Source organism: Brassica napus, chromosome C4, assembly GCF_020379485.1.
Source record: "Brassica napus cultivar Da-Ae chromosome C4, Da-Ae, whole genome shotgun sequence".
Taxonomy (NCBI): Eukaryota; Viridiplantae; Streptophyta; class Magnoliopsida; order Brassicales; family Brassicaceae; genus Brassica; species Brassica napus.
Window position 1 is genome coordinate 23,329 of NC_063447.1, and position 26,671 is coordinate 49,999.

General features: G+C 39.3%; 5 protein-coding genes and 1 long non-coding RNA gene across 8 annotated transcripts; 2 read left to right on the forward strand and 4 right to left on the reverse strand.

The window, feature by feature from the left end:
- Positions 1-3,126: 3,126 nt before the first annotated feature.
- Positions 3,127-5,463, reverse strand: LOC106434841 (protein PALE CRESS, chloroplastic-like). Of its 2 annotated transcripts, none has more exons than XM_048756500.1 (5): positions 4,838-5,463; positions 4,662-4,748; positions 4,518-4,568; positions 4,151-4,330; positions 3,127-4,062 (listed from the first exon to the last, which is right to left on the reverse strand). In XM_048756500.1, the coding sequence occupies exons 1-5, from the start codon at positions 5,078-5,080 to the stop codon at positions 3,817-3,819; spliced, it is 807 nt and encodes a 268-aa protein (XP_048612457.1). In that variant the 5' UTR covers positions 5,081-5,463; the 3' UTR covers positions 3,127-3,816. The 2 variants fall into 2 exon arrangements, with proteins under 2 accessions (XP_048612457.1, XP_048612456.1); XM_048756499.1 differs by having other exon boundaries at positions 4,151-4,375.
- Positions 5,464-5,590: 127 nt separating this feature from the next.
- On the forward strand, positions 5,591-6,382 carry LOC125586404. Its single transcript, XR_007322925.1, has 2 exons — positions 5,591-5,821; positions 5,926-6,382. It is a non-coding gene; the product is annotated as an uncharacterized LOC125586404 (long non-coding RNA).
- On the reverse strand, positions 6,345-8,082 carry LOC111205846 (protein PALE CRESS, chloroplastic). 2 transcript variants are annotated; one of them, XM_048756495.1, is made up of 7 exons: positions 7,875-8,082; positions 7,738-7,811; positions 7,474-7,668; positions 7,297-7,383; positions 7,153-7,203; positions 6,786-7,010; positions 6,345-6,697 (listed from the first exon to the last, which is right to left on the reverse strand). In XM_048756495.1, exons 1-7 carry the CDS (start codon positions 7,960-7,962, stop codon positions 6,461-6,463), a joined length of 957 nt encoding a protein of 318 aa, XP_048612452.1. In that variant the 5' UTR covers positions 7,963-8,082; the 3' UTR covers positions 6,345-6,460. The 2 variants fall into 2 exon arrangements, with proteins under 2 accessions (XP_048612452.1, XP_048612453.1); XM_048756496.1 differs by having other exon boundaries at positions 6,786-6,965; positions 7,875-8,081.
- Positions 8,083-8,250: 168 nt separating this feature from the next.
- LOC106434839 (mediator of RNA polymerase II transcription subunit 33B) lies at positions 8,251-14,420 on the reverse strand. The gene is made up of 12 exons (XM_048756493.1): positions 14,063-14,420; positions 13,733-13,843; positions 13,254-13,580; positions 12,796-13,115; positions 12,597-12,688; positions 11,986-12,340; positions 11,494-11,704; positions 11,159-11,273; positions 10,859-11,020; positions 10,088-10,748; positions 9,676-9,882; positions 8,251-9,452 (listed from the first exon to the last, which is right to left on the reverse strand). Exons 1-12 carry the CDS (start codon positions 14,344-14,346, stop codon positions 8,347-8,349), a joined length of 3,951 nt encoding a protein of 1,316 aa, XP_048612450.1. The 5' UTR covers positions 14,347-14,420; the 3' UTR covers positions 8,251-8,346.
- A 117-nt stretch (positions 14,421-14,537) lies between these two features.
- On the reverse strand, positions 14,538-16,539 carry LOC106428329 (RNA exonuclease 4-like). The gene is made up of 7 exons (XM_048756494.1): positions 16,378-16,539; positions 16,037-16,188; positions 15,812-15,951; positions 15,469-15,653; positions 15,206-15,394; positions 15,054-15,134; positions 14,538-14,941 (listed from the first exon to the last, which is right to left on the reverse strand). The coding sequence occupies exons 1-7, from the start codon at positions 16,407-16,409 to the stop codon at positions 14,725-14,727; spliced, it is 996 nt and encodes a 331-aa protein (XP_048612451.1). The 5' UTR covers positions 16,410-16,539; the 3' UTR covers positions 14,538-14,724.
- Positions 16,540-20,086: 3,547 nt separating this feature from the next.
- On the forward strand, positions 20,087-20,918 carry LOC106428343. Its single transcript, XM_013869086.3, has one exon. The coding sequence runs from the start codon at positions 20,203-20,205 to the stop codon at positions 20,725-20,727; it is 525 nt and encodes a 174-aa protein (XP_013724540.2). The 5' UTR covers positions 20,087-20,202; the 3' UTR covers positions 20,728-20,918.
- Positions 20,919-26,671: the final 5,753 nt, after the last annotated feature.

Below are 26,671 nucleotides of genomic sequence, written 5' to 3' on the forward strand. Positions count from 1 at the left end.
TCATCATTTCTTTCAATGATACATTTCCCGAGTCCTCTAGACTTCAGGGCAATTGAAGTGTTCATTTCTCATTCTAGATAATTATCTCCAAAGAGATTTAGAATGGCATAATCCATGGGTTCAAATCTCGGCATCTGAAATCATATTATCAATCAATTCATTGATTTAGAATTCTTGCAACCAATTTAAATAATCAGTGCATATGATTTCATAAGTCTATCTATGATACTTAGGCCATACGGCTTTTTCATTTGTGATGCTTATACCTCACGGCCATTATAAGATACAACGATCTTAAGGATCGGATCATAATGCTATCCGGTTTATAAAATCATCCGGATACTAGGCCACACGGTCACTTTGATATGCACTAAGCCACACGGCTTTTAATCAATCAAGGGCACAAGGCCGCAAGTGTGAGCAATGGATTAGGCCACACGGCCATATACAAAACAGGATCTAAATGTATTCAATCTTATTTCTTAGTTGCATATCTATTAGGTTTTAGAATTAAATAATTTAGCAACCTAACTCTCATTCAATATGTAAATTCTTTAAATCAATTTTTCAAGCTTTAAGTAATGAGAGATTTAAGGTTTCAAGGCCTTTAGGAATTTCAAACGAGATTAAGGGTTTCAAGGCCTTAAGGATTTCGAATTTTGAGATTAGATCTATCAATCCTAAAATCTCAGATCAATCAATCAAACAATCAAACAATTTAGAAACCTCAATGATCAATACATCAGATGAAGTCAAAACCGATTTAAGCTTTTAGGGTTTCTAGGGTATTTCGAAAACTTTGATCTTTGATCATGGGGATTTGATTTGAGATTCAAAAACCTTTAAGGTTCTGATTTTAATTGATCAATGGATCAATCTCGAATTTATGGTTTAGGGGATCAGACTTATTCGAACTCCGATTTACTCATTTAGGGTTTGATCTATTTGTCCTTAGGCTTTCATCTTAGAGATTAGTTTTAGGGTTTCAATCTTTACAAAACAACCAGGTTCGATTCATGTTCTCAGATTAAGTCTGTACCTTTGTTTTGCAGGTCTGAACCGGACCACCAAAGATCAGAGACGAGCTGAGACGAACGGACGCGGAACGGCTCCTATCGGGTCGCGTTGCCGAGAGCTATCGCGAGCTTGTTTCTTCTCGCGGACGGTTGCGTCTGGTCAGGGATTTGGTCTGAGCTGGACGCAAGCTGAGCTGAGGCTGAGGACGTTGATCACGGACAGGGAACGTCTGAAGCTAAGCTTGATCAGAGTTGAGCTTGATCGGAGTTTGCAAGCCGGAACGCAAGCAAGAACAATTTAGGGTTCTTCGGGATTAGATCTTTGCACCAACTCCTCTTCGCTCATGAAATAAAAACAAGGAGTATTAGATTACATGAACACCATAATCTGAACGAGATATCATCAAACAACTAAGGTATGATAAACTTATCTTTCACAGGATTTGAATTTGGCTAGAAAATCATGTTGGTTCGGATTAGGGTTCCAAAGACCAAGACGGCGCCGTGTATGTTTCTGTGAGTGTGGGCGCGTCTGAGATCGGTTCGATGAACGGTTTGCACTGATGGATTCGTCTCGTCAAGAACTTCAATTTTATATGTGGCTCGTCGTCTGGTTCCTCAGGGTTTGAGAGATAGATCGATTTTAAGTTGCGCCTGATTTAGGGTTTATGTGTGACGGATTTTAGGTTAGGTTTAGGGGTTTTTCTTTCTCAGAGTTTTGGAGTCTATCGTGCTGATAACGTGTTGTAAATAGAGGGTTTAGAAACTGAATATTTCTCTGTGTTTTATTAATGAATCATAAGGTTCCTTATATAGGGATTACAAAGAGTAGATAAAAGGAAAGTATCCAAAACCTAATCCAACAGGAAATAGGAAAACTAAAGATAACAAGGAAAAGGAAAACGTCATAATCCTAAGACGGTCTAAACCGACCGTCTCTCTCTCCTCGGACGACCGACTCTCTCTCCTCTTGGTCACGGCCGCGGCTGGGCCTAGATGTGGCCGACGGACTTTCTCCTCTTGTCTTGGTTAATGGCAATCCACTCCATGATTTATAACAGAAAAGACGATTTTCTTCAAAGATTTTGGATTTGTACGATCTTTGCATCTTTGTCGCATGAACACTGATTCTCTTTTTTATATTACATTGGCCTTCTTCCAATATAGATCTCTATATATTTTTCCGTTTAAAATCCAATATACTGATTCAACCATAAGAAATAATAATTGGAAATGCCATTTTTTAACGATTGTAAAAATATTGCCATACAACAAAGAGATCACATCTTCTATTATGTATTGCCATCTTCTCCACAAAGTCACTATATTTTGATACCAAATATATTGTATCAAAATATGAATGTTGAAACTCTTTTCCTTGGACGACACCCAAGACTGTCCCGCTGAAGAACTGTGACGAGCAGCTTCACTAAAACCCTGACAACAGAAGATCCAACCGTTGAAATCCAAATCCCTTCGGTGAACCTTTAACACACTGACTGAAGAAGCTTCCCACAAAATATCAGCCCGATCAAGTTCCGTTTGATCCTCCAAAACCAGATAACTTGTTGAGCAATCCCTGAAACGCATTCAAGTGATCCGTCATCAGAGTCCCCTCCTGAAACCTCAGCTCAATCAACTTCTTGATCATGTACATCTTGTTGTTTCCGGTCTTTCTAGCATATAACTGCTCCAGCTTCTTCCACAAAGAACGAGCATCAGTCTCAGTCTCAATATGATGCAACACATTATCATCTACCCACAGCCTTATCAACCCACACATTTGGCGATGCTGCAGCTTCCACTCTTCATGTGTCTTCTTCTCAGGTTTCTGCTCCTCGAAGACTGGAACATGGAATTCTTTAACAAAGAGCAAATCCTCCATCTTGCCCTTCCATAGATGATAGTTAGCACCATTCAAGCTTATCATCATGTTCATATTTTCCATCTTTCACACAAGCAAATAATAACCCAAAGTTATCAAAACCAAAGCTCTAAAACCAGAAGCTCTGATACCACTCTGATGGGGAAAGTCACACGGCACAGCGAAAATACTAAAGGTCGTGTTCCCCTGACCTTGTGTGAACCTGTGACGAAAATACTTCGACGATGGCAGAATATAGTATAAGCAGAAACATAAATGAGACAATCACTTTTTACGTGGAAAACCTCCTCGATGTGAGAAGGAAAAACCACGGGACCATAGTCCACTCAACAATCCACTATATAAATGTTTGTGAGTACAACCACGTCCTCCCTGTTCAACAGCCTGAACAGAACAGAGACACTAGCTTCAAAGAGCTATCTCCAACACAAACAACAACAACAAGAAAGCAACACAAAGCTTCAAAACCGACAGCATCCAAACGACCTCAGCTCACAAGGATTCCGGAAACCAGAGACTAATCTCACCGTACAAATCCAAAATACACAAGTCAACAACACCTCTGCCAAATTTCAGCTCAAGAAGAGAAGATCTCACCGTCGGATTTACCAAACACCCAAAACTGTCCCGCTGAAGAACTGTGACGACCAGCTTCACTAAAACCCAGACAACAGATGATCCAACCGTTGAAATCCAAATCCCTTCGGTGAACCTTTAACACACTGACTGAAGAAGCTTCCCACAAAATATCAGCCCGGTCAAGTTCCGTTTGATCCTCTAAAACCAGTCTTGAAATAGCCTGACGAGTTTTCTCTTCCTTCTCTCTTCTTTCTCTCTTTTGTCTCTCTCTCTAAACTCTATTATTATGAGTATACAGTGAAAAGGGTCATGAGAATTATTATGTCTCATGCCCACTTAGTTCTCTCCATCTAGGAGGGACCCAACAAAATCAAGAAGGGCTTCAACTTGACGGATGGTTCGCTTCTTCTCTTGCTGCTTCAACTTACGTGCTATCGCTTCAGGGTCTCCTTTCTTACCAGCTTCCTCCTCGTCTTCCTCTATTAATCTCACTTCATGCAGCAATGCATCAACTTCTCTTACAAAGTCTACTCTCAGAAGGGTGTTGTCTGTCTCAACGAGTGACCGTAACGGTACTTGATGCTGCAAACACAGTGTATTTGATTCATTTTTTTTGGCGCTAAGGTAAGCAAGACAACAAGGAAAAGAAAAAAGGACAAAAGGGAGGCACCATATCAATGTCGAAACCGGGTGGCATTAGAATGCTGAAGGGGTCTTCCCGTGGGAATGTCTCAGCCATTCGTTTTCTGCAGTCTTTCAGCCAAGCATCGTCTCCAAAGCCATCATGCATGTTTAGAAGATCATTCAGCAGCTTCATCGCAGGACTTGCTTGCCGTTTTAAGATCTCTGTCTGAAATGAGCCAAATATATAAGGATTCACTTTCAACCCAATTACCTGGAGGGAGACCTAATTCTAAGTTAAAAGTTTAATGACACAACAAGGATCACGAAGAGCAGGACAGCTTCGAAAGTTAAATGATGTGTAGCATCAGCAGCAACTAAAGCAAGATTTTGTATAGAAAAACAGAAAAACATACCTCGACTCTTCTATACAAGAGATCAAGACTTCTTATAGCGTCCTTCTCGTCCTGAAGGAGGACACAATACAAGACCACACATGTCTGATTAGGCAAAAACAAAAATTGAAACGCAGGTGACAAGGAATATATGTATCTTCTTACATCACGGCGAGCGAGGTCAAGGCGGTTCCATATGATCATGAGAACAAGCTCGTCCAGTTCTCCTTTCTCAGCAGCTTCTTCAATTCTCTGTAACAAAATTATCCTAATAATCCAATCAGAGATAAATCTAACTGCTAACTACTTGCTGTTTCTGTTAGTTTTTTAAAGTATTTAACCTCTTCGACTTCCTCAGCAGCAGTGATGAAGCTGGAGACGAGCTTTCTAGCTTTCCTCAAGTCTTCCTCAGGAAATTCCTTCAACCTCAAACGGATTTCACGGTACTCTTCAATCTTTCTCTCTTCCTCTTCTTCTTCCTCCCGCTGCATCCACCGCAATTCTTTCGTCTTCTCCCTCTGCCGAGCTTGCCATTCCGGTTTTTTTGGTGGACGTTGTTTCCATATCAGATTTGTTTCAACCATCGGACAGTCATCACAGATTAACTATAACCACCGGAAATTAACACAAAACGTTTGACAAAGTCTTAGCAAGAGATGCTGGAAGAAATCTGATATAGTTTCCAGAAACTGCACTTCGATGGGCGTGAAAACACAAACAAAACATGTTTTTGTTTTGATATTTCTCTCACGACCACTCTCAAAATACTTTACTGGAATTATGAATCAAAAAGAAATTAAATAAGGGGGCACGAGAGCCACCGACAAATGTCGGTGACCCCAAAAACAATCAATAGAACTGGAAAATTGCAAAGAGGAGGGCTACTGAAAATCACCCTCGAGAGAGAAAAGACGGTTTAGGAACTAGGAATGACTTTTATATTTATTAAAATATTTATTCGAGTTGGTTTCAAAGCTCTTATTTTTTATTATGCTTTTATTTCTGAGGTTCTGGTTCCAGAAGAAAAACATATCATATGTACATACTCACTTCGTCAACAACCCTTTACTTCCACTACTAGCCTATCTCTTTTCTAAATTAGAGCCACATCACGTCGGTGTTTTTCCTGCTAGCTTTCACACCACCCTTTACTACTTTCCGTCTCTCTCAAGTTTCTCTAGTCATGACCTCTCTAATGCCACATGCCTGGATCCGTAAATCAACAAATTATTTTCGGTTTTGTCGTCAGTGATTCTTTACTCCATTATTAAATCCCCAATAAACTTCAACTGGCAGAAGACACATATGCCACGATTCCAGTAAAGGTAAATATAATATCTTGGGACACAATCTTATGAAATAGTATGTTATGTATGATGACTCACTAGAAGATGAGTAAATAACTGCTTTTCATGTCTCTCTCTGCAAGAGTGGATTTCCAGATAAACAGAAAAAATACTTCAAAAAGCCAAGGAGCATAAACGTTTCCTTACCTCTCAATCCAAGTGGAACAGATCCTTCCAAAAAAACTCTCACTTGTTTCGGTCTTTAGGCCTAATATGGTATTTTTCCTTTTGAACAAATTTTATTTACTATGGTATTTTGCATTGTCGGTTTTGTTATGAATGCTTCCTTTACATAGGGCTATGTCTTTGGATTTATTCTTCTTTCTCTGGTTATGTATTTCACAATGTATTCCCTCCTCGTGTATGATATAGAATTTCAGTTGACCAAAAAAAAAGATCATTTTACGTAGCTAGGAGTGCATCGTGGGAGGCCAAACGGAGGAAAAAAGTGTTGTGGTGGAGCTTAACTATGTCCACAGAAAATTCTTCCAAGCCCTCATCATGCAGAATAATGCGGGTAAAATTTTGATCTGACCAATATTCCTTAAGAAAAAGCATGATGCTCCCGCAATCCTATTAGTATCGTATTTTCTTTACAAACAACTCTTGGTACCTAACCTACCACTTCAAGTTGAGGGCCAAATCAAGAAGGGCTTCAACTTGACGGATGGTTCGCTTCTTCTCTTGCTGCTTCAACTTACGTGCTATCGCTTCAGGGTCTCCTTTCTTACCAGCTTCCTCCTCGTCTTCCTCTATTAATCTCACTTCATGCAGCAATGCATCAACTTCTCTTACAAAGTCTACTCTCAGAAGGGTGTTGTCTGTCTCAACGAGCGACCGTAACGGTCCTTGATGCTGCAAACACAGTGTATTTGATTCATTTTTTTTGGCGCTAAGGTAAGCAAGACAACAAGGAAAAGAAAAAAGGACAAAAGGGAGGCACCATATCAATGTCGAAACCGGGTGGCATTAGAATGCTGAAGGGGTCTTCCCGTGGGAATGTCTCAGCCATTCGTTTTCTGCAGTCTTTCAGCCAAGCATCGTCTCCAAAGCCATCATGCATGTTTAGAAGATCATTCAGCAGCTTCATCGCAGGACTTGCTTGCCGTTTTAAGATCTCTGTCTGAAATGAGCCAAATATATAAGGATTCACTTTCAACCCAATTACCTGGAGGGAGACCTAATTCTAAGTTAAAAGTTTAATGACACAACAAGGATCACGAAGAGCAGGACAGCTTCGAAAGTTAAATGATGTGTAGCATCAGCAGCAACTAAAGCAAGATTTTGTATAGAAAAACAGAAAAACATACCTCGACTCTTCTATACAAGAGATCAAGACTTCTTATAGCGTCCTTCTCGTCCTGAAGGAGGACACAATACAAGACCACACATGTCTGATTAGGCAAAAACAAAAATTGAAACGCAGGTGACAGGGAATATATGTATCTTCTTACATCACGGCGAGCGAGGTCAAGGCGGTTCCATATGATCATGAGAACAAGCTCGTCCAGTTCTCCTTTCTCAGCAGCTTCTTCAATTCTCTGTAACAAAATTATCCTAATAATCCAATCAGAGATGAAATCTAACTGCTAACTACTTGATGTTTCTGTTAGTTTTTTAGAGTATTTAACCTCTTCGACTTCCTCAGCAGCAGTGATGAAGCTGGAGACGAGCTTTCTAGCTTTCCTCAAGTCTTCCTCAGGAAATTCCTTCAACCTCAAACCGATTTCACGGTACTCTTCAATCTTTCTCTCTTCCTCTTCTTCTTCCTCCCGCTGCATCCGCCGCAATTCTTTCGTCTTCTCCCTCTGCCGAGCTTGCCATTCCTGTCATCATCAAAAACTCTAAATTCAGATTCAAACAACAAAAAGGCACCAACATACATACATACATACATCATCATAATACTCCGGTGGCATTCCTTCTAGAAGCACTTCTTCTTTCCCCGAGCATCTTCTTCTGAATTTTACTGATACATCATACCGTAGAATTTAGTAAGAGAGCGAACTGATTTGAAGCAGGAAGGACAGACCTGAGGGCTCTGTAGTCATCGTCTTCTTCTTCAAGGCGGAACTGAACAGAGGAGGTGCTATCGTTAGTACCAACGACGTCGACGCCATGGTCCTCGAGCTTCGACTCCGCCTCCGTAATCCTCTTCTAAATGTTAAACTTTAACCCGACCCGAGTCGGAGTCTATTATCTATCACATTCACTCCCCTTAGTTTTAAATTTCTCAAATAATACCCCCGTTAATGTAATCTGTCACATTTTACTTCCCTTACTAGTTTCAATTTCTCAAATTAAACCACCTTAGGCCGTAGTGAGAGTAATATAATCAATCTACCACATTTATAGTTTCCTACTTCACAATTTAAGCCCCCGCCTAGTAGTGGATTGTGCGAACGATGTTACTCAAAATGTTATATAACATACGCTAATTTGAAAAATACAAGTGATGATCACAGTTTCGATATAAACCCATGAGTTGAGAGAGAGACGTAAAGCTAAAGTTGATGGCAAGTCTCGACAATGAGTTCGGTAGCTGTACCCATAGTCCCAAGGCCGCCGGCACATAGTAGAGCGAGAGCCAAGTCTTGCTCATTCCATTGCCTCAGACTTTTGCTTAGCCTCTTTATCACTTCCACATCCACCTCTAGCACCCAAGCCGGCGTGCATTGCACCATCAGGCTCACAAAGCCAGTTACGTAAGCTTGCCATGTGGCCCAGTCGCAACCTAGCGATATCTTCCCTTCCAAAGCACTCACCACGAACTCCAAATGCAGCCACAGAACCCTTGGCCGACGTTTTGAGGCAGGAGATGACGAGTCCACTCCCCAAGCGAATGCACTGCTCAGGATTGCAAAGTAGGCCAACGCATAGCCTCTTAGCATCGGTACCATACCTCCCAACTCGTCTTCTTCTCCGTGAACTGAGATGAACCAAGATGGTAATGTCTCCTTGATCAGAGCCTGAACCAGATTCAGGCCACCGGAGATCCACACCAACGAGGCTCCCAGTGAAGCTGCCAGTTTAACACGCGTCATCGCCTGAGAGAGTGAAACCTGTCCAACCCCATACCTCAGACCATCTTTCGTTTTCTTCAGTTTCTCCGTGGTGGCGATGCTCTTCACAGAGAACATCAGAAGGGAGAGAATTTCTTCTGTCAGGAACATGACGTCTCTGATTGATCGGTGCACTTTTATGTACAAGATTCCTGGTGCAGCTGTTGAGATTCCACCAGAGTAAAGAGACCCAAATCCATGGCCAAGGAGTGCGCCCACTCCCCCATAGCTGCAGAGTTGGGAGGTCGGCGTTAGACTAAGAGTGCAAGTGAAGCAGCTTCTGAGGAGCTGTATAACAGCATCGCTGTTGTGGTGGAACACAGTTCTGGACGCTGAGAAGATAAGAAAGTCGCTCCAGCGCTTCACTTTCTGGGTCCACAGCGATGTCACAATCGGCATGCAGGGCCAGGGGCAAGCGGCAGCAAGGGCGTCCAAGGCCGGTCCGACAAGCACAAGGAAGCGCTCTGTTGCTTTTTCGAGCTTATAGGTTATAGTGAGGCTGACAAGTGCAGCGAGAGGCAAGGGAAGTGTAGCCGCAGAGATTCCATCTGCAAAGACGGAGGTGTTTCAACAATTAGAGTTTAAGCAGCGTAATCATTGTTTTCACTTGTTCTACCGTGTAATTTTATAGATATGAAAATTGTTTATAGGTATAAGGCTACGCAAAGACCCCCCGGGAACATGTTGTCAGGGATTGCCGTGACCGTATATATGCGAAAATCACAGAACCGGCGAATATATATTGTCGTGAGCGAGAAGAAAAAGCATTACCTGCTGGAAGCCTTGGGACGTCAACGCCAGTAGCTGCTAAGATCAACTCTATCTGTTGCTCAACGCTTGCTAAATTTGCTGCAGGACTAGGCCAATCAGTTCCGTTCATGGAAACTGGCTTCCACAGACCTCGTGTTACTTCCGAAGAAAAATAGCTAACCATGGTTCCTAGTGTTGCTGGCAGAAAATCGGCAAGGGTTTTAAGACCTGAAAGAAGTCAAAGGGACAGATTTAGATCATGCCCCACCTAGTATTAGCTGCTTTTTGGAACATAGTTTATTGTGCATCAATAGAGTTGGCTCTAAGATAGCATGTAATATAATGCTGGTGACCGTCAGATTTAGGTGATCCCCTTGTCAAAATTGGTTTTATTAAGGTGTCAATTTCTATAGGTTCAGGAGGATGGAGAAACCTGTTGCTAATTCCCGGGGAGAGAGTGATCCATGAGCACAGGCAGTAAGAGCAGCATCAAGCACAAACGGGGCCGCTTCCAAGATATCCCATGCAGGTATCTTGAGTTGATCGGAAGAGTCGTCCACCCCAGAAGTAGATAAACTACTGCTTCCTGAAGATGGAGTTAGTGACTGACTACCACCTTTATTTGTCTTCTTGAACATCATGCTAAGTAGGGAATCAACAATGTGATGCACTGGGCTTCCGGTCTTTAGTTCAGATAGAATCGAAGCCATGCATTCCTGATGCTGCCGATACCACTGTTTCAGTCTGGGGAATGAATCCATGAAGATGGGATCCACAGAGATATCTACGACTTTTGAAAATCTTCGACGTGCCATGCGGTCCTTTGGGGACTTTCCAAAACATTCTAAACGGCAGTTTCTCACTAGCAAAAGATATTCAGGGCTTGATTGAGGGCCCACCGGCGGAACATCTCCCAAGACATAATCTAGTGGTGGGTGGTCAAATCTCCATAACCTTAGAAGAAGTATAAATGCAGTGGAGAAAACAGCATGAGAGGAGATTACTTCGCCAGTTGGGAGAGTCCACGTGATGTTCGGAATGCCAGAGCCAAATGCTTCACAGATTGGCATCAAAGCACCAGCTAGCAAGGGGACCTGGCAAACAACACCATAAATACAATTTGATCGAAAGAAGCACCTTCTTATTTATTGTCAGGTAACATAAGTTAAATAACATGAAAATAGGTTAAAGTCAACAAACCTACCACACCGTGCAATGAGAAAATCTGAACACAATCTACGGGTGATATCCCTACAAGAAGAACGTTAAGAAATGGGGCACAGTTGATAAGATGGCTATAACTCCCAGAAATATTAGCTGGCGCCTGAGGCGAGAGTAAAGTTACGATGAAGATGATAACATGCTCCTGAAATTAATCAGAGAAAGGGTCAAACATAAAAGATGAGGAGGCTCCAGAAAGAAGATCTCAGTGGACCAATTTGCAATACAGAGAACTATCTAGAAAATGCAGATCACAGATACAGAATTGAAATGCCAAACATACCTGTATGCTCCAACCCCGAAATAGAGATGCCCCACAGAGAATAGAAGCCGCAGCTATCTTCTCATCTTCTGAACCAGTAGTTGCAACCTCGTAAATCTTTTCGATCTCTGCTAAGCTTCCATCATATTAATGTGATTAATTTCAGTTGCCTTACAAGTTACAACTGAGAAAGTTAACTAAAAAGGCGAGCTCCGCTTATGGAGTCTTGGAAGCAGACGATAATCTAGGTAAGAAAACATGCACTGCTATAAAATATGTTTCTCCGACTAATACCCCCTTTAACCAATTACCTAAAGAGAAACATAAACAAAGATCGATCATAGATTTTAACATACCTAGAAGCTGGAGTTGTGATTAGTGAATTTGTCAATGATGGTGTTAGAGAAGAACCCTTCATCACTAGAGACCAACAAGAAACATTTCCGGCGATACCTTGAGGCACTTGATTGGTTCCCCCATTTACGAACCCCGGCCAGAGATATGCAGATGTGTCCAACAGATTTCTGGAGATACAAGCTTCCACTACCAGATGGCGCATGTTACCAGCTGTGCCAATTACAAACCAATCACATTCAACAAGAAAGCTAAAAGTTCAAAATGATAAAGAATAACAAGCCAACAATAATGGGACAGAGAGACTACTAATAAACAACCCAAATGAATAACTTGAAACCGTCAAAACACCACATAAAACCAGAGCAGATAAACACACAGAGAAAAAAAAACAACTTCCGAGTTAATAAGGAAAACCGCACTCTTGGTGAGAGTTCAAAACCAGAATGCTGGCGCAAAATAACATTGAGAGAGTAGATGGCAAATTTACTTACAGCAGCCACTTGCAGATTCGTTCATGCTTGTATTTTCGTAAGATCCACTACCATTTGTAATGCCGGAAATGGACATAACTGCTTTAGCAGCAGCTTGATTAGCAACCGACTGTACCGAAATGGGTGGTGTCAGCAAGCTTTCATAATCACCAAGTTGTTGTAAGCTATTGACTAATCCCTGTCGGCATTTTCCTTTTTTCTCTTTCCACTGGTTGCTTGGGCTAGATGCACTTTGATCAATCCACTGACTTTCTTCTTCTTCAATGATGTTGGCAACAGCAAGTGGAGTGACGGATAGCAATACACAAAGAAAAGTGTCGGTGCGGGGCACAGGACCCTCGATTGGATCTCTTTCCTTCAAATTACAACATATTGGTCAATTAAAGATACTGCATAAGGCGCAACATTGTCACTATATGACCTTCTAATTATGAATCTTGTATAAGTTTTATTGTGAAACGTAATTTGGTGCTTCACATATGTTACTACTTATTTCAGATCCATGAAGTAGCGCAGACATTGATTCTCCTAGAAGCCCTAAGACAAGAACAACCTATTCTAGGAGGCTAGGAGCTTAAAATTCTTAGTAGTTGCTCAGAATAGATCCTTACCCTTTGCACAAGGCGTAAGGCTGCTAGCCATAGAGCAAGAAAGGCATCATGCCATGTTGTACTATTAACTGCCTGCAGTGCTTTTACAAGACCTGCAGATATTTTCTTATGTTCAAATAAAAGCACATAATAATAGGTATGTAGATATTTACGAGAGGAGAAATGCAAGAAGGACAAATAGAGATAAATGTACTAGCACCAGTTAGATTTTCGACAGCGCTGGCCGCTGCAGCTTGTGTTCCATCCATTATGTCTTCGAAGAAAAGATCAATGGGCAGCCAGAGTGCAGAACCGCTAGTCCCATGATGCTGACTAGTCAATGCTAAGATAGAACCAGAGGAAAGAAGCGCATGGAATTCTCCTCGGGGGATTGTCTTGCTCTCCCTTTCCAGGAATTTACTTGTATGAGACGCCAAGTATGTAAGGGCTTCTGGATTGATATGTTTCGAGTTCCTCACTAGCAATGATTTGGTTGTCAGCACTCTGAAACGCTGACTGAAATCTTCCCAATGGGTTGGCCTGAAGAGAGAGAAAGAAAGGTTAGAGGGCTTGATTGAGAAAGATGTGAAGAAGTTGTTACATTTCAATTATTTTTCACCAAGCGAGCAGAGTCCAGGACAAGAGAAAAAAATAAGGGGGTGCAGTTAAAGGTCGTACATGTTTTGACTAGCCAGGTGAAGAATCCTCGAAGTTACTTCATTCTGCAAAAGAAATTGGATTAGGGTGATAGCCATTTCAGTGTTGGCTTTCTCTAGTAGACCATGGTTGTCATTTCTCTTAAGCAGCCCATCAATTTCCATGTCGTGGGGCCAATTAGAGCTCTTATTAGAAGTTAGTTCTAAAAGCCCTTCATCGTCTAGGGAAGCATCAACTAGTTGCCAGACAATGGAGAAGACAAAAGCAAGGAGAATACTTCCGGGTTCATGATTTGGTAAACCAAAGATTTCAGAAAGATGGAGGATATCATCGATGGAATTCATTGTCCTGTTCATTTCAAAATTTGAAAGGAGTAAGCATTGAGAGGTCTAAGAAAAGTAATTATGATTGCTCAGACAAAAAAAAAAGAAAGAAGGGAAAAGGCTGTATGAGTGCAACATTTAAGCAAAACCGATATAAATTGAGGAAAAGGAAGGAACCTGTGATATCCTGAACCTCTAATTAGAGGCATGAGGGAGAATGCATGTCTCTTTAGGAGTTCCAAATAGAGCCTATAGGCAGCGGGATGATGCTTTCTGTTTGGGATTACCCTAAATATATCCATACCAAAAAAGAATTAACAAAGACGGTCATGAGACTGTTTCAAGCGAAAGAAGTAGAGAGATACAACAGACGTTTGAGGGGGGGGGATATAATAACACACAAGTAGTAGCATAATGATTCCAAGCAAAGGAATTAACTGATTTCATCCAGAACTATTACAGAGGGAATCCTGGGAGAAATTTAAATCGAAAATCATGATCGTTTACCTGTGGGAGAGAAGGGCGAGGACAAGTAGAGGAGGGACGATAGTGACGGTTATAGCCTTTTCAAGAAGCTTCCAGGAAAGAGGAGTGTGGTTTTCCCAGAAGATGTGGGAGACGAGGAGGTGAGCGAGGTCCGGTGACGGAAGGGAGATTCCAGCAGCGGAGAGGGTCAAGCGAAGCTCAAGAGCCCACTGAAGCGGATCCACGTTCTTCTCCTGGGCCGACCTAATCAGCGACGTTACCGACTCCCACAGACTCTCTTGGGAATCCAGCGGAGCCACGGCCATAGTGATTATTTTGGTTAGTCTTCCTTCTCACCCTCGTCGTCGTCGCTTAATTTTATTCCACGATTGGGTTTTTTCTTCTAAACGAATATATTTTTCTTATACATAAGAGCCACATGGACTTTTATCAAAGGTGAGAATACAGTCGTTTTAGTTTAGTACCCCACTAATTTGAATTGAATACCCAGGATCTATAATATGAAGGAGGAGGATCCTATTCTTTTCTTTATACAAGTTCCTAAAGGAGAGAGCTGTTGGTATCGCCCTCTTAGGAAGCCAGTCACACAAAAGCAGTTGCTTAAATCCAAAAGAAAAAAAAGAACACCGAAAGCTCACTCTATCAAGAAAATGAGGAGCTCTATTTATGAGAAACTTGGATTTCTAACGGCGGTCAAGGCACCAGCAGCGGTACTCTGATGTGGAGTTGTGGTACAGCTCTTCCGGCTTCATCTTCTCTAGATCGCTCTGTTTCCACGAGTTCAATCCATCCCCTTCTTCTTCTGCCTTTCCATGCTCTTGATCCCGCATTCTCTTGTACAGCCTCATCGCAGCTACACAGTCCTCGTACGGCTCGTGCTTCCCGCATTGTATCTTGTATCTACAAATACAACACAGGTTTGTTTACTTATTCCTAAGACTGTAATCGAACTACTATTATTACTAGTACTGTATTGGTCATCACCTGAAGCACAAGGATATAACTAACTTACCCGAGATATGACCTTGTGAGGTACTTGAGTGATTGGCTTACAAGATTTGTTTTCATCAATGGCACGTATTTTGCTGTGTCTCTGATGAAAAAATATATATAGTATTAGTGAAGAAGAGAGAATTCAAGGAAAGAAACAAAGGGGGAATTCACCTCAACAAATGGCTAGGATATTGGAGTTTCAAGCACTTCATATCATGCCTAAGGTCATGACCAACAAGAAGAAGCCTCCCAGCCCCATCATTATGTCCACCGCACAAGATGGCTAAAACTTTTTCTCGTACATCCTGAAGCCGCATACCATTCTTCAAATCTTCTTCGGTCAGTCCAGTTACCTTGTGTCTGAACATACATACATTAGGCAGGTGAGTGATGAAACAATTTTTATTTGTAAACAAAGGCAGGCCAGTAGCTACCTGTAATCGGTGACAGGGAGTTGCGGCTGGACGTGAGTGGAAAAGATGACATGCTCGTCTTCGTCAACCAGGCAAATTGATGCACAGAGATCAGTTGACCCATCATCACCACCACCAACCATTTCACAGTCAATTGCTACAGCCTTGAGACGTGTATTTACACCAAGAGTCCTAGTAGGAGTGACCTGAGATGAATAGATATGTCAAGTGCAAAGACTTGAGAGAAAAGCCGACACAATCGGTGAGTGAGATATCAAAGGCAGGCAGTGCATTCCACGGTTATCTAAGTAAGCAGTCAGTCTGATCCTACTTAACCACAAAGAAAGGAATAAAAGGAACTTACAAGAGGAAGAGGTGCAGAGAGGTGACACTTGTTTTTATGGTCAGCGAGAGCAGTGGCGTCCTCGAAAATTTGAAGACAGAGAGTACAGCCTCGTTCAGAGAAAATGGACTTGCAGTCTCCTTTGAAAAGATGGTCCGGAACTGAGACAAGGCATTGTTCCAAAAGAATATGAAGAAAGAAAGAAAAATATCATAAGAGGGAGGGAGGGAGGGAGGCATGCAATACCGTTAAGGTGTTCCCGAACAGATTCGAAGGATTTACAGTGCTTGAAGCAAACCCCACAGCGAGGCTGATGAAGTGAGTGGTGCGATATCTTCATGTGCTCAACAAGGTGCTGGCGTCTATTGAACATCTTGAAGCAAGCAACGCATCTGTGCCTGCAGGGCTCCAAAATCAAACCATCACTCTCTCTCTCTATATATATAAACCCTAACACTGAATATATCCCAAATTCATCATCATACGAAACAATTCTCCTCGAGGAATATCACCAGAGAATTCTATGGCTTAAGGGAGAGTCATGGCGGAAAATCAGGCGATTAGAGAGTAAAATCAGAGACGCGAACCTTATCTTGGCGGTGGTTTTCGGAGGAGACATCAAGGGAGATACAATGGAAATCAAAGGCGTTTCGCCTGTCTGCTGAGTAGAAAGAGACAATGAAGAGACGGAAGAAGGAAGAAGGGTTTTTTTTATAACAGTTATCTTTCTTTATATTGCAACATCACACCTTCCAATATAAAAAAAAATAACAAACATATTCTTTGGAATTTATAAAGAGAAAATTATCAAGATAACACTAAAAAAAGTTTTTTTCAAAAATATAGCCTGTTAAAATAAAAATGACCAAAATAGCACTTAATGTTTTATCAAAATAGATAAATATACATTTATATCACAATGATAAATTAATTTAGACATTAGAATTTAGAGTTAACGGGTAGGTTTAGGATTTAGAGTTTATGGTTTAGGGTTTAGAGTTTAGGGGTGGAGTTTAGGGTTTAGAGTTTATAGTTAAGAGGTGGGGTTTAGGATTTAGGGTTTATGGTTTAGGATTTAGGGTTTAGAGTTTAGGGTTTAGGGTTTAGAGTTGGGGAGTGGGGTTTTGGGATAAGATTTCAAATTTTGAAAAAAAAAAAAAAAAATTAAATTTTTCAAAAGATAAAATACTATTTTGGTCATTTGAATACTATTTTTGTGACATAAACTTAGAAATGTGATAAGATTTGTCCTTTTATAAATTAACTGCCCCCCACTTAAGAATTTTAAACACAACAGCAGAGCCCCCCCCCCACTTAAGAATTTTAAACACAACAGCAGAGCCCACTGAAATTTAATTTGAAATCACATGATTGAGCAGGGTTGGACGTGATCGGACCTGAAAATGAAATAGTGGAAAGGGGAGTCTGATGCAGGGAACAACATCTTCTTTCAACTAATCCATACGACTCCAAAGAACAGTTTTTTGCTAAAACTTGAGCAATTTCTTGAATGCTCGATTGGGATATTAAACTTTGAGTATTCAACAATGCTCATGTTATTTCTAATGAAATGGCTAACACCTCGATAATAAATTGATTCTTCTTCTAAAGCACGGTAGTGCGTTCTGCTCGTGCTAATCCAATCGTTCTCCACGTAAAAAATAGACATTTCCTCTTTAGAAACTAAATTTCTTTTATGTTATTTGACATACAATAATTTCGATATGCCTATTATGAATATACACACTCATGCGATTGATTAACCTTTTAAATTTTATGACTTTGCACTATAGTTAGCTTAGCACCAATCAAGAATCTCCAAAAATTCCAAGAATTCTTGTTATACACATGTTCCAATTTTCAATCCGTTTTTCTAAGTTCAGCAATATTGAATCAATCGAGTGAACTTCTAATCTACATTTAAAAGATCTTGTAATCTTGATTTTTCATATATAAATGTAACTACTGTATTATTTTCATAAAAAATTTCTCTCATAAACTTTTGTTCCCAGAGTAGACAAACATGATTTAGCAGATCTTATTACTACATAATTCTTTTGAATAATTAAAATTTGACCTGATTCTAGGTATCGGTATGGTTATTTTGGATATACATACATTTTCACAAAATAAAATTGTCCAAAACTAATTATTGTAAATGTTTTCTCACAATAATCATTACTGTAATTTGGATGGAGAAAATAACAATTGAATTTGAATACTCTACATCTTCTAAGACCATCCGCAACGGTCGATATAGTGTTTATCTTAGCGCGAAATCTTAGGCAAATGTTAGTATAATAATCGTTTTATTTTTACTTTAGCTAAGAAAGAATCCTTAGGCAAGGAGGTTTAAGGATTAATCCTTAAGTGCGTGGCATCACGTGATAGGCTAGCGGAGGGGAGTGTTTCGCGTGGGGAAAAAAAGAATCATTTGCTTTCTCCATCACGAAAAAAAGAGGTCTCGCGATATCAAAGGCGATTTGGCAACTGGAGAAGGGTGAAGGTAAATCGGAGCTTTCACTTTTTTTTGTGTATTTGGAGTTGTTGCATGTTGATTTCATCTGGTTTTAGGGTTCTATCGAGGGGTTTAAATCGATTTTGGGTCTCAAATCGAGTTGGGGATTTTATCGAATTAGGGTTTTCGTCTGGGTTTGCTATTTTGTTCATCTCGAGTTGCTTCTTTGTTGTTTTCGTCAAATCTCCGTACTATGCTTGACATACGGAGGCGTGTTCGTGACCCGCACATACATGCACAATTGAAATATGATTTGATTCAAAATATTTGGAACAAGTTTGGTAATGATGGAGATGTTTAGTTATTGTATCTTTACATTTAATCATTCAATGAATGAACAAATTTAATTTAATATTTAATAATTTTAAATTTCAAAGATTCAAATCAAAAAAAAAAATTCTAAAGATTCCATATTGGATAACACCATTGGACCTACATTTATGATTAGAGTTCTTAACTATTCAAAAAAAATTATTATTAAAATGCTAAGGATTCTAATGGTAGGTAACATCATCGGAGTTGCTCTAATACTCCCCCTGAAGATGTATGGTTCTTTACATCTTGGACATAAATATGAGGTGAACTGGGGAATGTAGGAGCTTCTAGTTCTGGTTATCTCGGTCAAAAGATATCATGTATGGACCAGAAGCGACAATCATATGACCGGTAAAATCATAGTTTCGGCTCTGAGACTAAATGAAGACTCGGTCAGATCCACCACAGTCCCCACCAAATCATAAAGTTAAGACAGACAGGTTGTCAAGACTGGGCTGCACTATCCCGCACGCACCACTGACCTATAAAAACATCACCTATCCTTGTCTGCTTCTTCTCTTGGGCTATGACTAAAATGCTAAGTAATACGTTCCTTTCAGCATGTAAGGAATCCGAAGAAATGCAAAATGTACAGCTTTCAAACGAATCCACAGAATCAAGACGATCCTTTCAACTCCTTCTACAATCATTTGTTTTACGCGTCTTTTATTTTTGTCACTCTGGACAACCTTTTTCCTTGTATTCAAATTCGTGTCTTTGCATCACACCTGCAAAACAAAACAATAATCAGCAATACATGATCATTTTTCATATATTTCATATTTTAACATCGTCTGGTTTTTGTCCTATATATTAAAAAGGACTTATAATTTTATAAGTTCCTTGTGCGGCTTTACATTTATGCGGCAAGAACCAGTGTTATTGCATCTAGAAATCCAAGATTGATTATATATACATTTCTTATTGAAAGCATGTGATTGATATAGAGTTTATTTATGTTTTAAAATAATAGTGGAAATGAAGTGGATTGTTTCAGTAATAGAAAACAATATTTCATGCTAATAGCAGGGAAGGAATAACAAAGAGAGCATATTCGTGGATAAAAATAAGTTAGCAAAAGCTGATGGAAAGTGACGTAATTAATGCTGAGAATCGACAATTTTTAATCTTATGTTTAAGACTTTAACGCGAAGATTAATGTGTTTCTTGTATCCCTTGCCTAATGCTGAATTGCTGATCCTCGTCTCTCTACGTTAAATGAAAAACAATTATACAAAAAACAAGGAAGAAGAAAGAAAGAAAGAAAGAAAGAAAGAAAGAAACAGAGTGGAATCAGAATCCGATCCCTTTCAAGCATCACTCTTCCTTTTTTGAAAAATTTGCCTAAAGTTTCCACCTTTCCTGTTTTCAACCCAAGAAATTTCTCCTTCGATTTTTTCTCTCTTTGCATGTTGTTTCCCTTTTGAACACGTTATCAATTATGATTTCAACAAAGATAATAATGCACCGATTTTTTGGGCATTATAAAAACCTCGTTAATGTCACCGTCTTCTCTGCACAGGTCACTCACTCTCTAATTAACTAACTCTTTTACTTTCTAAGCTCTCTGCAATAATCGATGGCAAAGAACTCACAGAGCAGCAGCAAGAACCAGGAGAAGAAGAAAGGAAACAGAGTGTGTGAGAAGATCTTCAGAGCAGTGACGAGTCCTGTACGAACCGTTCGCCGCATTTCCACTAAACCTTCACCGAACCACCACCACCACCAAGCAGAGGCTGTCCGCGTCAAGTTCTCTGAGACAGCCAAACCCGTAACAAACATCGAGCAGAAGAAGACGCTGATCACTCGAGTAGAGACAACGCTGAAAACAGACGAGAGGTTCACCGACTATATAAAGAAAGCGAAGCTGAAGATAAGGGCACCGACGAGGAATGATGATGTGTCGGATACAAGTGAAAAAGATACACGTGATGATCATCATCACCACCACCATGTACCTATCTCTCGTGTATCGAGAGAGAGTAGCAGTGGGAGATCATCAGATCGTTTCTCTGAGTACATAAACAAGGCGAAGATGAAGTTCAGGTCATCTTCTACCGTCGTTCGTGCGAACACAACTCACGATTCTTTCAAGTATCAATGATGAGTTCCGACAACTTTCTATGAATAATCTTGGTCTTGGCTTGCTCCATATTATAAGGAAAATATCGATTGTGAAATATGTTATGATTTGAAAATTCTGTTGTGGGTATGGGGGATCCATTGATTTATTGAAAATCCCACCCGAATATTGTAATACTTATATGAAAATAAAGGTTTGTTGTTGCTTGCTCACTCATTTAATAGTTTTTGTACCGGACCTTGAAAAACGTACAAATATCATTTGGGCTCTGAGTAGGCTTTTACTGATATATGAACAGTGCTTACCTACGGCCCATCAAATATGATCCCCTAAGACTTATATTACTCTATTACTGCACCTCCTAAGACCATCCGCAACGGGGTCGGTGCGTGATCCTTAGCGAGTCCGTCGCATTATAAAAATAATATACGAGCCGAGAAAGGGAAGGATTAGTCCGTAACTAAGGATTAAACGGACTTGATCCTTAGCGACGTGTCATAACCTGAGTGGTCCGGTCGGTTTTCGTCTTTGCTCTATCAAAAAAAAATTAAAACATTTGCGACCGAAGCCGAGAAAAAAAAATAGCTCTCGACGAAAGGCGATTTGTGGCGATTTCGATCCGTCCCGAGACCAAGGTAAATCTTCCGATTCTCTTGTAGATTTATGGATTAGGATTAGGTTCGATGTTGTTTTCCTCTCAATCGGTTTGGTTTTGTGTTTTCAATCGACGGGTTTGATAACGATTTTGGGGATTCAATTTTTTTTTTTGAAATTAGGGTTTCGAAGAATTTTTTTTCCAGTCGATTTGGGGTTTAAGGTAGTTTGTAGTTAGGGTTTGATTACATTCGATGTTGTTTTCCTCTCGACCGGGTTTGATAACGATATTGGGGTTTCAAATTTTTTTTTTCACTCGATTTGGGGTTTAAGGTCGTTTGTAGTTAGGCTTTGATAACGATTTTGGTTTTCAATCCCATTTTAGCACTTGCTGTTAGCGTTTTGTACTTATTGGTTTCAAAGAAGTTGAATGTACTTAAGAGTCATGTAGATTATATGTTCATTCAAATGCTTGTTTCAATTGATTTCGGTTACATGATTTATTTCAGGTTTACGAAGAATGGGACCAGATTATTCATATAGCCAGCCTTCTTCATCAGATGAGTACGACATAACTTCACTTATTCAAGCTGAAGCTGAACTGTACGGGGATGAAGCTGAGAGTAACTACCATATTGCTGAGCCGCTTCAGTACCAACCTCAACCCGAGTGTGACGAAGAAATCCCGAGGATATGCTACTGTGGTGGTGACCCTGTTGTTGCAATATCTTCCACGGCTAAAAATCCAGGGAGAAGGTACTTCACCTGCCCAAATGTCGATGATGGGGACTGCCACATTTGAAAATGGTGGGACGTGGCTATTATGGAGGAGATGTGTGAGTTTCAGACACAACTTAGGCAGCTTAAGGATCAAGGTTTTGAGTGTGAGCAGAAGCTGGTAAAGCTACAGAAGACTGTTTGTGAGTTATCTAAGAAGAAATCAGGGCTTATTACAAATGCCTTTGCAATGGAAGTTTGTCTAGTGCTCTCTGCAGTAGTTTTTTTTAGGTTTGGCGGTCATGTATCTGTCTGGTAAGTTACTCTCTTGTGCTTTTGGGTTGGTCTTTATGCATTTTGTTAAAAAATTGTGACTGTTTGATCTCATGTTGTTACAGGAAGAGCTTCAAAGAAGTAAAAGCGAGTGTCTAAAACCTCGAGAGTGTCCGTATAATAAGGTACGATACTACTATTTCCTAGTTATAGTTGTGTATGACTATTGCTTTGTATTATATAAAACATATAGTAGTGTAAAAAATTAAAAACTTAAAATCTAAAACTAAAAAAAAAATTTGAAAGTCTATTTTCTTTGAAAGTATTTGCGTTTAAATGCTTGTTGTTTTGCTTTCCACTTCCTACCGTCTCAGATGTGATTGTTTTAAATGTTTTAGAACGTTATGAACTCGGTTTTAGTCTGATTTGATAGGTGGTTAATGCAACTAGTCTGCTTTCTACCTTCCTAACTGCTCGGTTTTCATTGACTTAAATCTTTTTTACTTGAAGGGCGCCTACTTAAGGATACGTATTGCTGTTAGAGTGACACACAACACTTCTCTAACCATGGATAAGAACACTAGTTATGTTAATCTATTGTTTACTCAATCTCAATCTTCAGTTGACCTTGATTCACCTGAACCTTTTTGGTTCGGTAGCCAAGGTCCTGAGGAGCCTGTTGCCGAGCCTGTTATCGAGTCTGGTGTCGAGTCTGGTGGGAAGGAGAGGAGGAAATGGTCTCTGAAGGAAGATAAAATACTTATTGGTGCTTGGCTTAACACTAGTAAGGACGCGGTGGTGAGCAATGAGCAGAAATCTGGACAGTTCTGGAAGAGAATTGTTGCTTACTACAACGCAAGTCCTCACCTCGTTGGGACAAAACCTAGAGAGCTTGGTCAGTGCAAGCAGAGGTGGGCTAGGATTAACGAGCAAGTCTCCAAGTTCGTTGGGTGCTATGATGCGGCTCTGAGGGAGCAGAGAAGTGGTCAAAATGATGATGGTGTGATGAAAGCTGCACTAGACTACTTCTACAATGATCACAGTTACAAGTTCAGTCTGGAACATGGATGGAGGGAGCTGAGGCACGACCAGAAATGGTGCTCAACCTATCTGTCTAATCACGGTGGTAAGGAGAAGCGCAAATAAGTGCTGGAGGTTGATACAGAAGACGAAGTGGGAGAACCAGAGGCTAGACCCGTGGGCGTCAAGGCTGCTAAAGCTCCTTCTAAGAGGAAGAAGAGTGGTAAAGAAGAGGAGTTGTCGCAGATTTAGGCCATCATGGCAGTGAAAGAAAAACTCTCTAAACAGAAACTGCTTGAACGTTTACTTGGCAAAAAAGAGCCACTCACTGAGATGGAAACATCTCTTAAACTCAAACTTATGTCTGAGATGTTGGGTAGTTTTGTTACTCGTTTGTTTAGTTTATCTCATGTCGTTTGTTTGTATTGTTTAGTGCTAATAACTGTTGCATTTTTCTGTTGTTTTAGGTTGAGCAGTAGGACATGTGAAGGCACGGGTGCTGCAAGAAAAAAGTGTTTTGTTGTCTAGCTTCATGTGAGCCAACTCACGGGTTCTACTGTATCACTCTATGTTCTATAAAAGTTCACGGCTGGAGGATGTTTTTATTGCTACCTATCTCGTTTGTTTACTCTCAAATAGTTCTTCTTTCCTTTCATTTGCGGTTGATACTACTCGAAGGTGTTGTAATATTTTGCTATCAAGGTGTTGTAATCTTTTCCTACTACTCGAACTTGCAACAAGTTGTAATCAGATTTGAGCTGCTTCACTTATTAGGTAACACAAGCATTTCTCCTTTACGAATCTGTTATATAAACTATATAGCTTGAAAAAAATTTGTAAACCTTCTAGAAACCAATCTAAAACTTGTAAAACCTAATAGAAAAGATGTCATTATCTTCATCCGATGTATCCAAGCATTTCTCCTTTACCAATCTGTTATAGAAACTATATAGCTTGAATTACTGAATTGTGGAACTTTTTATGGTTTCAAGGAGGGATACCTAAAAATGTCATCATCTTCATCCGATGAAGTCGAAGAAAGACTGGAAGAAATTTTCGAAGAAATCGTCGAAGATACATACAATGAAATAGTCCAGTCCCAAACCAATAAGCAAAGGAGACATGCTTATATAGAACAAAACCGTGAAGCAGGACACGACCGTTTATGGAATGACTACTTCAGCGAAGATTATACATTCTCTACACAATTATTCAGACGCCGTTTCCGCATGAATAAGGAATTATTTATGCGTATTGTCGATGGCCTCTCAGAGAACGTTCCATTCTTTCAACAAAGAAGAGATGCAACCGGTAGGTTAGGCCTTTCTCCACTACAAAAATGTACGACAGCTAAATAAAAATAAATTTTTCACTTTAAAAAAAATAAATTATTTTTTTATTCCTAAGGACTTCGAAGTACACCATTGGACATAACAAAAGTACGAGGATCCTTAACTATTCAAAAAAAAGTTTTATATTGCTAAAGACTCAATTAAGAGTAACACCATTGCGGGTGTCCTAAGCACTCTACCAAACCCGGCCTGATTACTTTGTTATTTTTTTTGCTAAGAATGCTAATAATATGATGTTTAGATTTACAATAAGTTAATCTAAGAGCTATTCTACCTTGGCAAAAAGAAGGAAAAAACAAGATAGAGTAGTGTTTATGAACCTAATAGATATGATTACTTTGTTGATATGAATTTTTTCTAATCACTAATATAAACAACAAAATACAATTAAAAAGCTTAGAATAACGAGATGACATGCACGATCGTTAAATCCTTCATAAAATAATGCTGTGAATGGGCTGTTATGAAGCTTTTGTGTCGTAACATGATCTCTAAGTTCTACAGATTATTCAATTTCAAACGACAACTGTTTTTTAATCTGTCCAATTTAATGCAAACGCCATGCCATTATTCGAGTTCTCTTAACCGAAAAGGTCAGATTGTGTTGAGATTTCGTTTTCTTATTTTACTCATATATATCATTGCTTTAACACAAACTAAATGAGAACAACTTAAGAACCTTATTTAATATATTAATTTACATCACGATTTTTTAAAAAACTTTCTTATTTAGCTATTAGTGTTTATGTTTAAAATGATTAATATGATTCCATTTATTTTATTTTACTTTATTTCAGTAATTATTCTTTAAAATATTTCCTATTTGCACTCTGATGGCTAATTTTTCAGTGAAAACTTATTCATATGATATGAAGTCATTTTATCGGTTTTTCACTACATATCGACAGTAAATTAAGAAGATGTATTTATATAGTTACTAATCACTTAAGGTCAAGGTTTTGAAAACCGGACCGGACCGGTTGACCGGCCGGTCGAACCGGTCCGACCGTGACTCGTTAAAGAAGCCGAGTCCGGTTCGGTTTAAAACCCGGATTTGAGGAAAACCGGTGAAACCGGCTAAAAACCGGTGACCCGGTTCAACTTCAAAACCCGGTTCAATAGAAATCAACATATAATTAATGCATTTTCAATTGTTATTAAAATATAATATTTCATAATTAATATTTAATTTTTACTATTTAATTAGTTTTCTAATTGATTCTTTTTTAAAGAATTTTCTTTTTTAAAATATCTTTTCGACTCTCATATTTTATTCTCGTTTTTCTATACTCATAAAATTTAAGACTTTTAGTTGTAAAAATAAATAAATATATAATTTAAACGGTCATTCATTTTTCTATCAATTTTAGTTGATATAGTATTCACTTGTATATATAACTAAACTTATGGTTATTGTTTATTATCTAATTAATAAAAGAGAACATAGAACTGTAGGTCTATATAGTGTAACTATATGATTATTTAGATTTATTTATTTTTAAATAGAAAACCCGGTTCGACCGGTTGAACCGGTCCGACCACTTAACCAGTAGCTTTACCGAGTCGGTATCCGGTCCGGTTTTAAAAACATTGCTTAAGGTTAAAGAAACTGAAAACAGTGTTCTAAAAATTATAAACTTATAAATACACAGAACTGTGTACAGTGTCGTCCCTTGTATAAGGCAGGTAAAGCATGAGATTTAGGCCACAAATATTTATTAATTTTGTGGGCCACATATTTGGTGTTTTCCTTACTAATACTAGCTGTGTGAATTTTGATGTATTGGTTATCTTAAGTTTGATTCTCTTAATCTTACGTTCTATAAAATATTTATTGCATTTGGTAGTTTCCATAGTGACATTTTTTTGGGTGAAATATGTTAAGGTTTCCATAGTGACATTACAGTATTTTGTTATCTTGGTTATGATGTTTAATAAGCTTATTAGTTATCATTAGTTGTGGATTTAAATGTGTGTTTTTATTTAAAATAATTATAGTTAACAAGACT

Bases quoted from the DNA above. Each gene is read 5' to 3' on its own strand.
- LOC106434841 (XM_048756499.1), bottom strand. From the start codon at position 5,080: ATGGTTGAAACAAATCTGATATGGAAACAACGTCCACCAAAAAAACCG. The intron at 4,749-4,837 runs GTTAAATACTTT...ATTTTGTTACAG, and splicing joins CTGCTGAGGAAGTCGAAGAG to AGAATTGAAGAAGCTGCTGA. The intron at 4,376-4,517 runs GTATGTTTTTCT...GTCTCCCTCCAG, and splicing joins TCTTGTATAGAAGAGTCGAG to GTAATTGGGTTGAAAGTGAA.
- LOC111205846 (XM_048756495.1), bottom strand. From the start codon at position 7,962: ATGGCGTCGACGTCGTTGGTACTAACGATAGCACCTCCTCTGTTCAGT. The intron at 7,812-7,874 runs GTCTGTCCTTCC...ATGATGTATCAG, and splicing joins GATGACTACAGAGCCCTCAG to TAAAATTCAGAAGAAGATGC. The intron at 7,204-7,296 runs GTAAGAAGATAC...GTCCTCCTTCAG, and splicing joins TTGACCTCGCTCGCCGTGAT to GACGAGAAGGACGCTATAAG.
- LOC106434839 (XM_048756493.1), bottom strand. From the start codon at position 14,346: ATGGCCGTGGCTCCGCTGGATTCCCAAGAGAGTCTGTGGGAGTCGGTA. The intron at 12,341-12,596 runs GTAAGGATCTAT...TGTAATTTGAAG, and splicing joins CCTTACGCCTTGTGCAAAGG to GAAAGAGATCCAATCGAGGG. The intron at 10,749-10,858 runs GTAGGTTTGTTG...GTTGTTTGCCAG, and splicing joins TTTTCTCATTGCACGGTGTG to GTCCCCTTGCTAGCTGGTGC.
- LOC106428329 (XM_048756494.1), bottom strand. From the start codon at position 16,409: ATGTCTCCTCCGAAAACCACCGCCAAGATAAG. The intron at 15,952-16,036 runs GTATTGCATGCC...GCCTTGTCTCAG, and splicing joins TGTTCGGGAACACCTTAACG to TTCCGGACCATCTTTTCAAA. The intron at 14,942-15,053 runs GTAAGTTAGTTA...TTGTATTTGTAG, and splicing joins CTCACAAGGTCATATCTCGG to ATACAAGATACAATGCGGGA.
- LOC106428343 (XM_013869086.3), top strand. From the start codon at position 20,203: ATGGCAAAGAACTCACAGAGCAGCAGCAAGAACCAGGAGAAGAAGAAA.